Source organism: Ranitomeya variabilis, chromosome 4, assembly GCF_051348905.1.
Source record: "Ranitomeya variabilis isolate aRanVar5 chromosome 4, aRanVar5.hap1, whole genome shotgun sequence".
In the NCBI taxonomy this organism is placed as follows: Eukaryota; Metazoa; Chordata; class Amphibia; order Anura; family Dendrobatidae; genus Ranitomeya; species Ranitomeya variabilis.
Window position 1 is genome coordinate 205,823,482 of NC_135235.1, and position 12,002 is coordinate 205,835,483.

General features: G+C 46.5%; 1 protein-coding gene across 1 annotated transcript; it reads right to left on the minus strand.

The window, feature by feature from the left end:
- Positions 1-3,397: 3,397 nt before the first annotated feature.
- Positions 3,398-9,114, minus strand: LOC143770272 (ferritin heavy chain B). Its single transcript, XM_077259740.1, has 4 exons — positions 8,851-9,114; positions 4,574-4,720; positions 3,850-3,975; positions 3,398-3,729 (listed from the first exon to the last, which is right to left on the minus strand). Exons 1-4 carry the CDS (start codon positions 8,950-8,952, stop codon positions 3,574-3,576), a joined length of 531 nt encoding a protein of 176 aa, XP_077115855.1. The 5' UTR covers positions 8,953-9,114; the 3' UTR covers positions 3,398-3,573.
- Positions 9,115-12,002: the final 2,888 nt, after the last annotated feature.

A 12,002-nucleotide genomic window follows, 5' to 3' on the forward strand; every position in this document is an offset into this window, starting at 1 on the left:
GGCAAATAACAGCACAACTGATACTTATAACTAGCAGGGAAAGCATACAGGATGATGCAACTTCTACATGCAACTACATACAGTAACTGACAGCTAATAGATTTCCCAGGTACTAGTTGCTATACAGTAATCACATTCTATAGAACACTATATTGCAGGAACAGGGATAGCAATCTTACCGGATAAACTAACCAGGGTGGCAAGTAAGTGAAGTAGTTCCAACACAGCAGATTAACACGAGTGTTCAGGAAAATACACAGAGAGAAAAATGGGGGATTCCCCTATCCCATGATGCTTTGGTGAAACCCAGAATGCAACACTCTAATGATTACTAAGAAAAACACAGGTGATAAATTTATCCACCACTGGGTGGTGCTATAACACAGCAAAACCAAAACTATAGCAGTGAAACTTTAATGCTTGGACGAACCCCTGTCCTTCATTAGGAAGGGCAGAACAGGCATACTAGTGGTCACATGCTGGCATCGGGGAATCCTCACAGCTCAGAGTGCGCGCTGTAAGCATTCACAAGTCTGCAGTCACATAGATTGACTGCAGACTTGTACCCCAAGGCCGGACAACCCCTTTAACACAAACAAATCAAAGGCAAGCAGAAGCAAACATAAAAGGCATACAATTATGTAAAATATTGATGTAGTCACCAAGCCTCTTGAAGAAGGATACAATGAGAAAACGGGGACAATCTGCTGCCAGATGCCTTTTCAACAAATTATTGGGCATGTTGACATCCAACATGTGTGATCCTCCTCATCGCAGACAGGAGAGGGTCGGCTGTCCCGGATACACACGAGATGGTCAGCCAAGCTCACAAGAATTGAAGAAAATGTACCCAAAGTATAAGGGCTTCATAGATTTTATTTTAAATTTATTTATTTCCAAGCTGTAAGGAAAAGTCTGAAAATTTCCAAATCGTGACAGTGTGCCAAGCGCACACACTATCATGATTCCGCTGTATTCCAAGCACAAGAAGCCGGTCATATGGCCACTTTTATGCAATTTTCCCACTTCTGGTCATGTGCCAATTAGATTCTCCTGCACTTTTCTCAATGTTTCTTTTCAGCCCAGAAAACACAACGAACACTATGTATGTTTGTTCTTTGGTGAGATGTGCACCGTCTCCTCATGCCTCTGCGTACGTTTTCCTGGCCGCCCCTTTAATCTATCAGCTGAGGCGTCATATGACAGCGATAGTGATGAGGAGTCACAAGATATTTGGATGAGTAATACTATGAGGAAGGAAGACAGATTGGCAAATTCAAGTGTTCAGGGCACAGGCGTAGCTACCGGGGGTATCTGCTTGGACGATGTTTGTGCTGCCTGGCAGCCCTAATGTTAGAGAAGACCCTAATCTGTGTTAATAAGCGGGTCTCCTGATCGGGACTCTCACCTATTATCCATACAGTACGGACCCCACATTACATGGTGCTCTATGTAATGCGTTATTTCCAATGTGGCGGCGCTTCCTAATATTATGTAGGTTGTGGTCGCCCTCGTGCCTGATCAAGGGACAGACCCCACGAGATCTCCGAATTGTCCCATTGCTTGTGGACTCCATGGATCGGACTTTGCTTCCAGCAGATCCCACAGGTGCAGATTTCGATCTGGGGAACTTGGAGACAATTCATCACCCTGATCTCGTTCTCATAGTCCTCCATTACTGAACAGTTTTGCAATGTGTGGCGTGGGGAGTAACCTACTGACAAATGGCGCTGCCATTAAAGCAAGGCCCCCCCTCCTAAATCTCAAATTAAATCATTAATGGGCAGCACAGTGGCTCAGTGGTTAGCACTGTATGGCGGCTCAGTGGTTAGCACTGTTGCTTTGCAATTCTGTGGTCCTGGGTTCAACTTCCACAAAGGCAGCATCTGCAAAGAGTTTGTATGTTCTCCCCATGTTTGTGTGGATTTCCTCCCACACTCCAAAAACAGTGATATGGAAACTAAATTGTGAGCCCCAATGGGGACAGTGATTGTGTGTACAGCGCTGCAGAATATGATGGTGTTATATAAGAAATGCATGATAAATAATAATGCTGTGCCAGGACTCTGATGCCCAGGGCATGCTTCACCGCTTTGCAGGACTTGTCAGGATCTTAGATTAGGTGAGTGACTATGGGGGCCCCCTCGCACATTGTAATGATTACTGTGGGGCCATAATACAAGCTGAGAACTACTGTGGGGTTCATTATAATGTAGGGAAGGTATGGGCCCATGGCACTGTATAGAGGAGCTATACATAGGGGGACTCATGGGACATTATTAAAATGTTAAGTGGGAACTTAAACATTGTTATAGGGGCACTCAGGGTATTGTGACTATCAAAGGCAATGATCACTTTCTAGGGTTATTTTTTGCTTTGTAAGGGGTACAGTGGTGGTATTATGTGGAGCAGTAAGAGAAGCTGCTATTGTACCTCTTAGCAGGTGCGGTAATAGGGTCACATCCAGCAGCAGCTCAGTATTGGGGGCATCAGCAGGATGAGGGGTTTGTGCAGAAAGTGTTAGAAGTCAGATGTGTGGTGTAATCTCTGCAGCAGAGTTGTGGCTGGAAGAAGTTGTCATGTCGGTCAGGGCCAGATGGAAAAGACAGGAAAAGTGAATGACTCCACCAGAAAGTAACGTTCTATCTATAACTGTCCTGTGATCATTTATGTTCTGCAAGACTGATCTCCACCACGTCGGTAATTTCTGTGTTGGTATAGAGATTTTCAGTAACAGCGCGGTCATCTGATGACATTGTATGCCACCATAGGTGTAGTAAGGGTTACTGGCTCACTCATCAGCACTGGTCAAACCAAGCCCAGGCTTCCTGCTTCATGGTGCGGCCAAACATTTAAAGACCCCTTCCCGGCCGCTTGTTTTCCCTGAATCTTCATCCTCTCCTCTGACTGACAGCTCTGGCTTTATAGAGCCAGATAAGTGTGGAGACACTGAAATAGCAGGTGAACTTTATTTGGCCATGCCGTGATGGACCCAACGCCTGGACTGAGCAGTCATTCTGTACTGACAGATTTCTACCAACCCAACTGCAGTTAGCTCATAAGAAAATCCTAAATTATAAGCCGCAGATTGGATTTTAGCAGCTTTTTTTTTTTTAATCTTTAAAACTGGTTGTTCTCACAACATGACCGTTCAAACCAAGCACAGGTGCTCCCCTCGCAAATCATTGCACCTTCCCACCTACTTGTTCTGCAGCCATTTCCATCCTTCTCTGGATCCTGTTAATTGCTGGAGCCTTGAAGCAATGAGGAGGGTAGAGCTAGATGGAAGACAAGTAGGCAGGAAGTTGCACTGAACCATTGGTGCCCGAGTATGTGCTTTGTTTGAACAGTTGTGCTGAAGGACTCCCTGCTACAAAAACCTTCAAATAAACACATGTTGAAATACAGAAAGACTTTATTGGAAAACTTGCTGACAAGCACAGTCACATCTGATCAGGGAACAAAGATCACACAAGGTTTAAGGAAGCCCAACACATCTCAGGGGGCATTATAATTATTCCAGATGGACAAGGAGATGCAGACGAGACTGGTGGTATCCAGGAAGGAGACATCTTAGCTGCTCTCCCCCAGGGTGTGCTTGTCGAACAGGTACTCGCCCATGCCGTTCTGGGGGACCCCAAGGCGCTTCAGGTTGGTGATGTAGTCTCCGAGCTGCTTCATGGCCTTCACCTGTTCTTCCAGGTATTCAGATTCTAAGAAGTCACAGAGCTGGAAGAGAAGGAGGTTGGTTATTAATATGCAAGAATTACTAGCAAAAAATTTTTTTAATTTTTTTATATAGTAGAGTTCAAGCGTAAGATAAGATACAAGGCTTGCAGAGATACTTACTTGAGGGTCAACCTTGTCAGAAGCCAATTTGTGAAGATCCAGAAGGGCCTGGTTCACCGTCTTCTCCAACTGTAGAGCAGCCTGCATGGCCTCCAGGGTGTTGGCCCACTCATCACGCTCAGGTTTCTAAGCAGAAGAGACAGAAATCATTAGAGTGATCTTCAGAATCACTCAAGAAATAAGGGCGTTAGGGGCCTGTGCACACAATACAGGATTGTTGCTTTTTGTTTTCCAGCTGTGGAGGTCACAAAACCTGAATGTTTCCTGACAGCAGTAAACTGAGTGAGAATCCTGGAGTCTCATGCACACATTTGACTTGCAGATTTAAGTCTGCAGCATGTTAATTCTTTTAGCGTTTTTTCCTACAGATTACACTCATACTAACCAGTTGGTAAAAAAAAAAAAATATAAATAAATCAATCTGCCCTAAGAATTCATTCTGTTTGCTCAGATTTTTTCTGTTGAGATGCAGAAATTTCTGCATCAAAATACTGCAACATGTGCACATACCCTAAGAAACCTCAAGATTGAGAATATATCCATGTTCACATCTACATAGGAGAATCCCCCACCCTCATATGAGCCTGCATCCCACTGCAAATAAGCCAAATATTATACAAATCCCCCCCTCCTTCTCACATTGGGTCCCTATGGTCGATCCCTCCTGCATCTGAGTGGGCACAGACAATGTATATCTAGCCTTAGGAATAAGCCAAAATCTCACCTTAAGGTCCTGCAGGACAACTCGCCCCCCACGCTTGTTCTGGTACTTCAGGAACTTCTCAGCATGCTCCCTCTCTTCATGGCTCTGCTCCTTGAAGAATTTAGCCACGTGGTGAAGGGCGACATCGTCACGGTCAAAGTAGGAGGACTGAAAAGGAAGGAGGAGTTTTAGTGGCAAACACTTATTCGTCTCATTTATATAGCACCATTAATTCCACAGCGCTTTACAGACATTGGCACGGTCCCAATTGGGGCTCACAATCTATGGAAACCCACACAAACTCCTTGCAGATGTCGTCCTTGGTGGAATTTGAAGCCAGAACCCCAACACTGCAATGCTAACTACTAGCTAGTAATAAGGCATGTTGGCTCAGTGGAGAAAAGGGAAGTATAACAATTACATCATTATCACTGTAGGAAGAGGACAACTTGTTTGAGTTTATTTTTATTTTATTTTTTTTTAACCCCTTTCTGACATCGGACGTACTATCCCGTCGAGGTGGGGTGGGCCCGTATGACCACCGACGGGATAGTACGTCCAGCGCGATCGGCCACGTTCACGGGGGTGGAGTGCGGCCGAGTGTCAGCTGACTATCGCAGCTGACATCCGGCACTATGTGCCAGGAGCGGTCACGGACCGCCCCCGGCACATTAACCCCCGGCATACTGCGATCTAATATGATTGCAGTGTTCCGGCGGTATAGGGAAGCATCGTGCAGGGAGGGGGCTCCCTGCGGGCTTTCCCGAGACCCCCGGAACAACGCGATGTAATCGCGTTGCTCCGAGGGTCTCTTACCTCCTCCTCCCTGCAGCAGGCCCGGATCCAAGATGGCCACGGCATCCGGGTCCTGCAGGGAGGTGGCTTCACAGCGCCTGCTCAGAGCAGGCGCCGGGAACCCTCCAGGAGCTGTGCACGTCAGATCGCCGATCTGACAGTGCACAGCAAAGTGTCAGATCGGCGATCTTAGGGTACCGTCACACATTGAAATTTTCATCGCTGCGACGGCACGATCCGTGACGTCGCAGCGATCGTATGAATATCGCTCCAGCGTCGTAGACTGCGGTCACACGTTGCAATCACGGCGCTGGAGCGATGCCGAAGTCCCCGGGTAACCAGGGTAAACATCGGGTAACTAAGCGCAGGGCCGCGCTTAGTAACCCGATGTTTACCCTGGTTACCAGCGTAAACGTAAAAAAACAAACCGTACATACTCACCCGTCGGTGTCCTTCAGGTCCCTTGCCGTCTGCTTCCTGCTCTGAGTGCAGCCGTACAGTGAGAGCAGAGCGCAGCACCGCTGTGATCTGCTCTCACTTTCCGGCCGGCACTCAGAGCAGGAAGCAGACGGCAAGGGACCTGAAGGACACCGACGGGTGAGTATGTACGGTTTGTTTTTTTTACGTTTACGCTTGTAACCAGGGTAAACATCGGGTTACTAAGCGCGGCCCTGCGCTTAGTTACCCGATGTTTACCCTGGTTACAAGCGAAGACATCGCTGGATCGCTGTCACACACAACGATCCAGCGATGTCAGCGGGTGATCAAGCGACGAAAGAAAGTTCCATACGATCTGCTACGACGTACGATTCTCAGCAGGATCCCTGATCGCTGCTGCGCGTCAGACACTGCGATATCGTAACGATATCGCTAGAACGTCACGAATCGTAACGTCGTAGCGATGGAAATTTCAATGTGTGACGGTACCCTTACACTATAACATCATGCCCCCCCACCGGGGCAATGTTATAGTGTAAAAAGAAAAAAAAATATTGCAAAAAAAATATTGTTCCTATAAATACATTTCATTATCTAAATTACAAAAAAAAAAAAAAAAAAAAAAAAAAAAAAACGCAAGAAACAACGCTTTATTATCATACCGCCAAATAAAAAGTGGAATACCACGCGATCAAGAAGATGGATATAAATAACCATGGTACCGCTGAAAACATCTCCTGCAAAAAACGAGCCGCCATACAGCAAAGAAAAAATAAAAGTTAGTCCTCAGAATAAAGCGATGCAAAAATTATTATTTTTTCTATAAAATAGTTTTTATCGTATAAAAGCACTAAAACATAACAAATTATTATAAATGAGGTATCGCTGTAATCGTACTGACCCAAAGAATAAAACTGCCTTATCCATTTTACCAAACGCGGAACGGTATAAACGCCTCCCCCAAAAGAAATTCATGAATAGCTGGTTTTTGGTCATTCTGCCTCACAAAAATCGGAATAAAAAGCGATCAAAAAAAGGGCACGTGCCCGAAGATGTTACAAATAAAAACGTGAACTCGTCCCGCAAAAAACAAGACCTCACATGACTCTGTGGACTCAAATATGGAAAAATTATAGCTCTCAAAATGTGGTAACGCAAAAAATATTTTTTGCAATAAAAAGCGTCTTTCAGTGTGTGACGGCTGCCAATCATAAAAATCCGCTAAAAAAGTAAATCAAACCCCCCTAGTTAGGGAAAAAAAAAAAAAAAAAGATTTTATTTCCATTTTCCCATTAGGGTTAGGGATTGGATTACATTTACGGTTGGGATTAGAGTTAGGGGTGTGTCAGGGTTAGGGGTGTGGTTAGGGTTACCTTTGGGATGTGTTTGGATTAGGGTTTCAGTTATAATTGGGGGGTTTCCACTGTTTAGGCACATCAGGGGCTCTCCAAACGCGACATGGCGTCCGATCTCAATTCCAGCCAATTCTGCGTTGAAAAAGTAAAACAGTGCTCCTTCCCGTCCGAGCTCTCCCGTGCGCCCAAACAGGGGTTTACTCCAACATATGGGGTATCAGCGTACTCAGGACACATTGGCCAACAACCTTTCGGGTCCAATTTCTGCTGTTACCCTTTGGAAAATACAAAACTGGGGGCTAAAAAATAATTTGTGGAAAAAAAAAATATAATTTTTATTTTCACGGCTCTGCGTTATGAACTGTAGGTTTGAACTTGGGGGTTCAAAGTTCTCACAACACATCTAGATGAGTTCCTTAGGGGTCTACTTTCCAAAATGGTGTCACTTGTGGGGAGTTTCAATGTTTAGGCACATCAGGGGCTCTCCAAACGCAACATGGCGTCTCATCTCAATTCCAGTCAATTTTGCATTGAAAAGTCAAATGGTGCTCCTTCGCTTCCGAGCTCTGCGCCCAAACAGTAGTTTACCCCCACATATCGGGTATCAGCGTACTCAGGACAAGTTGTACAACAACTTTTGGGGACCATTTTCTTCTGTTACCCTTGGTAAAAAACAAATTGGAGCTGAAGTAAATTTGTGAAAAAAAGTTAATGTTCATTTTTATTTAAACATTCGAAAAATTCCTGTGAAACACCTGAAGGGTTAATAAACTTCTTGAATGTGGGTTTGAGCACCTTGAGGGGTGCAGTTTTTAGAATGGTGTCACACTTGGGTATTTTCTATCATATAGACCCCTCAAAATGACATGTGGTCCCTAAAAAAAAAAAAAAAAAGTTGGTTCCAAAATAGTGCTGATGTAAAGTAGACATGTGGGAAATGTTACTTAAGTGTTTTGTGTGACATTGTGATTTTATTGCATAAAAATTCAAAGTTGGAAAACTTCAAAATTTTCGCCAAATTTTTATTTTTTTCACAAATAAACGCAGGTAATATCAAAGAAATTTTATCACTATCATGAAGTACAATATGTCACGAGAAAACAATGTCAGAATCACCGGGATCCGTTGAAGCGTTCCAGAGTTATAACCTCATAAAGGGACAGTGGTCAGAATTGTAAAAATTGGCCCGGTCATTAACGTGCAAACCACCCTTGGGGGTAAAGGGGTTAAAACACACTTTTCTCGGTGCAGGAGATTTTGCTAACATTAATGTAATAGGGGCAGAGAACCCTGCACTAGAACATTGTAACACTATTTAGTGAACAGTTACTTTCTAGCAGATGTGAGAGGTAAATAGAAGTGAGCGCTGATCAGGTCTCCTGCCCAGAGCACAGAGGTCTTGTGTAGTCATCATGGAGGAAACACACTGTGCTCCGGGCCCAGAGATGAGCTGTGCTGGCCACATCAGGGTGCGGAGCCGGAGATCTCTGCAAGGAGCTGATAGCCGGGAAGGGAGGACTACAACCACAATGGAGCCCCCAGAGAAGAGCGCAGCCCCCAGCATCTTTTGGGCAGATTTCTGCTATGGAGCTACAATAAATCACCTTGTATCTGAGAATGCAGAGACATGGAGGAGCACTGAGCAGTAAGCCACCTGGGCAGGATGGGACCTGTAGTCCTACAGCTGACTGATCCCAGCAGAGCACTCACCATGGAGAGGTAGGTGTAGGAGGCGTAGAGCTCCAGGTTCACCATGCGGTTGATGGCCGCCTCGCAGTCGCGGTTGTAGTTCTGGCGCACCTGGGATTCCATTGCGGCTTCTTGGTGTCTGAGTGGCGCAAAAAAGGTTGTAAAAGTCTTGAGGGACTGAAGAAAGGAGAGAAAGGAGCCGAGGACTCGGAGAGGGTTCCGTTCAAGCACTGTTGAAGCAAGAACTCTGCTCAGAGTCAGGGACCGTCTGATCTCCGCACCCTGGAGTCCGGGATTTATAGGCAGGAGGCGGGGCGTGGAGCTGACGTCATCTGCCTGCAGCCAATCCTGCCCGGAGCTGCTGCAGCCAGAGATCGGGCGGAGCGTCCTGCAGGCGGCGTGCACACTCCCTCCACTGCCGGCTGATGGCACACAGGCTCCTCATGGAACAGCTCTAGTCTCACGTTACTGAAATTACAGATTTTTTTCCCCACTTTATAAGATTATAGGAAAATGTATGGAGAGCCATCCCCTAATCTATTATTACTGTGTAGGTTGTCTCTGTGCCATAGGGAGCTATGGAGATAAGTGGAGAGTAATAAATGTTCTATTATTCTGCTATTTTCCATATATTTTTACAGCAAACTGTATAGAAAAGTAGGAGAAATACAGCAGGTACCGAGTAAAGCCGACTGTCAGTGGAAGGATCATCAGCTATCTTGTCAGACGTCTCTCGCTGCTGATTATCTCCTGACAGTCCAATATTAGAATTTCTGGATCCTTAACCCCTTCACGCCCAGAGCTTTTTTTCAGTTTTGCGTTTTCGTTTTTCGCTCCCCTCCTTCCCAGAGCCATAACTTTTTCATTTTTCCATCAATATGGCCATGTGAGGGCTTATTTTTAGAAGGAGAAATTGTACTTTTGAACGACATCATTGGTTTTAGCATGTTGTGTACTCTAAGGGTATGTGTCCACGGTTAGTAGACGCTGCGTGTTTGACGCTGCAGCGTCAAACACGCAGCGTCCAGATGTTCCAGCATAGTGGAGGGGATTTTTTGAAATCCCGTGTCCACTATGCGTGGAAACCCGCACGCGGCGGCCCTGCGACTCCAGACATGCTGCGCGTCTTTTCAGATCGCAGCATGTCCGTGCTACCTGCGGCGACACTGTGTCGCCGCAAGTAATATCACAGGACCCTATGGCGAGGGGTGCAATGATCCCGGATATGTACAGTACACATCCGGCATCCTCGCGTCCCAGAAAGGGGGCGGGGCTTAGCGCCGAGCGGCTTCGCCGCTCCGGCGATACCACCGGCCATCCTGATCGTGGACACGCAGCCTAAAACGGGAAAAAAATTCCAAGTGTGGTGAAATTGCAAAAAAAAGTTCAATCCCATACTTGTTTTTTTGTTTGGCTTTTTTGCTAGATTCACTAAATGCTAAAACTGACCTGCTATTATGATTCTCCAAGTCATTACAAGTTCATAGACACCAAACATGTCCAGGTTCTTTTTTATTGAAGTGATGAAAAAAATTCCAAAGTATATTAAAAAAAAATTGCGCCATTTTCCGATACCCATAGCATCTCCATTTTTCGTGATCTCAGGTCGGGTGAGGGTTTATTTTTTGGGCGCCGAGTTGATGTTTTTAATGATACTATTTCGGTGCACATATGTTCTTTTGATCACCCGTTATTGTATTTTAATGCAATGTTGCAGCGACCAAGAAAACGTAATTTGGGCGTTTCGATTTTTTTCTTGCTACGCCGTTTAGCGATCCGGTTAATCCTATTTTTTATTGATAGATCGGGCGATTCTGAACTCGGCGATACCAAATATGTGTAGGATTGATTTATTTTTAAACCCTGATGAAGAAGGCCGAGCACCTTCGAAACGCGTTGGTTAGTCATTCCCTTTTGGCCCCAACGCCGCTCCGTACCTCTTGTGACGTCACAGTACAGGCACTCGTGAGCCGGCGCCAGCAGCCATCTTTCTCCTCGCGGTTACCAGGGACGCCTTCGGCCGGGGCTCCCAGGTATCGCGTTAGCTGCTACACCTCCTCCCGCTCTCCCCTTCGGTTTCCCCGCCGACGCCGCAACAGCAAGCAGTGGTGACCGGATCGGGCAACTCCTTTGGGTCCTGCAGTGGGACAATAAGCGCATCTACATATAGGGTAAGCACCCTCCCGCAACGCAGCGCTTGTGCATTTATATGTTTACATGTTTTTAGATATATTGTTTCCAGCATCTTTCTATGTCTTGAGTTAGGTATACACCTACAGCTACATCCCAGGCAGTTATCAGGACCTGGACACCGGCCACCTGCCGTCCATCATCACAAAACATTTAACCCCTGAGCGCGGCATCACTCTGTCTTTTTGTGGCAATATTCTATATATTTTTAAACACTTTTTTTTTTTTTTACTTTTGCCATGCTTCAATAGCCTTCATGGGAGACTAGAAGCTGGCACAACGCGGTCGGCTCTGCTACATTGAGGCGATGATCAGATCGCCTCTATGTAGCAGAATTACAGCATTGCTATGAGCGCCGACCACAGGGTGGCGCTCACCGCAATCCCGCATCAGCAACCTTAGAGGTCTCAAGGAGACCTCTGGTTGTCATGACAACGCACTGCTGATCCCCGATCACGTGACGGGGGTCAGCGGTGCACATATTTCCAGCCCGATGGCCGAAAGCACGCGTTAAATGCCGCTGTCAGAGTTTGACAGCGGCATTTAACTAGTTAATAGGCGCATCTGCGCACTGTGAGGATTCTCTGCCAGAATCGGGAGCGAGCGGTCATGTGCAGGGCATTACTGCACTGACTGGCGTATGGGGCCCGCATCGGGCCCCATCTCATCTGCTTACCGGGCCCCTACCGGCAAGCTAAACCGGGCCCTTAGCGGCACTGCAGCAACACTATTGACGTGCAGGAGAAGGCCCGCGCCCGAACGTCAATAGTTAACAGCAGCCAGCCAATCGGAGGCTGGCAGCTGACGTCAGCCGCAGCGCGCACGTTGCCGGCGTCTGACGTCAGTGTCAGTTGCCGGCAAGTGCACGCTTCAGCTGAGTGGAGGGAGCTTCGCCTTCGCCGCAGGAGCACGGTCAGGTAAGAAGAACATTTTTTTTATTATTGAGAGCGGCGATCCGGGGGGCCCGGGGCAGAATGCTGGAC

Bases quoted from the DNA above. Each gene is read 5' to 3' on its own strand.
- LOC143770272 (XM_077259740.1), bottom strand. From the start codon at position 8,952: ATGGAATCCCAGGTGCGCCAGAACTACAACCGCGACTGCGAGGCGGCC. The intron at 4,721-8,850 runs GTGAGTGCTCTG...CTTCCTTTTCAG, and splicing joins CCTACACCTACCTCTCCATG to TCCTCCTACTTTGACCGTGA. The intron at 3,976-4,573 runs GTGAGATTTTGG...TCTTCTGCTTAG, and splicing joins TTGTCCTGCAGGACCTTAAG to AAACCTGAGCGTGATGAGTG.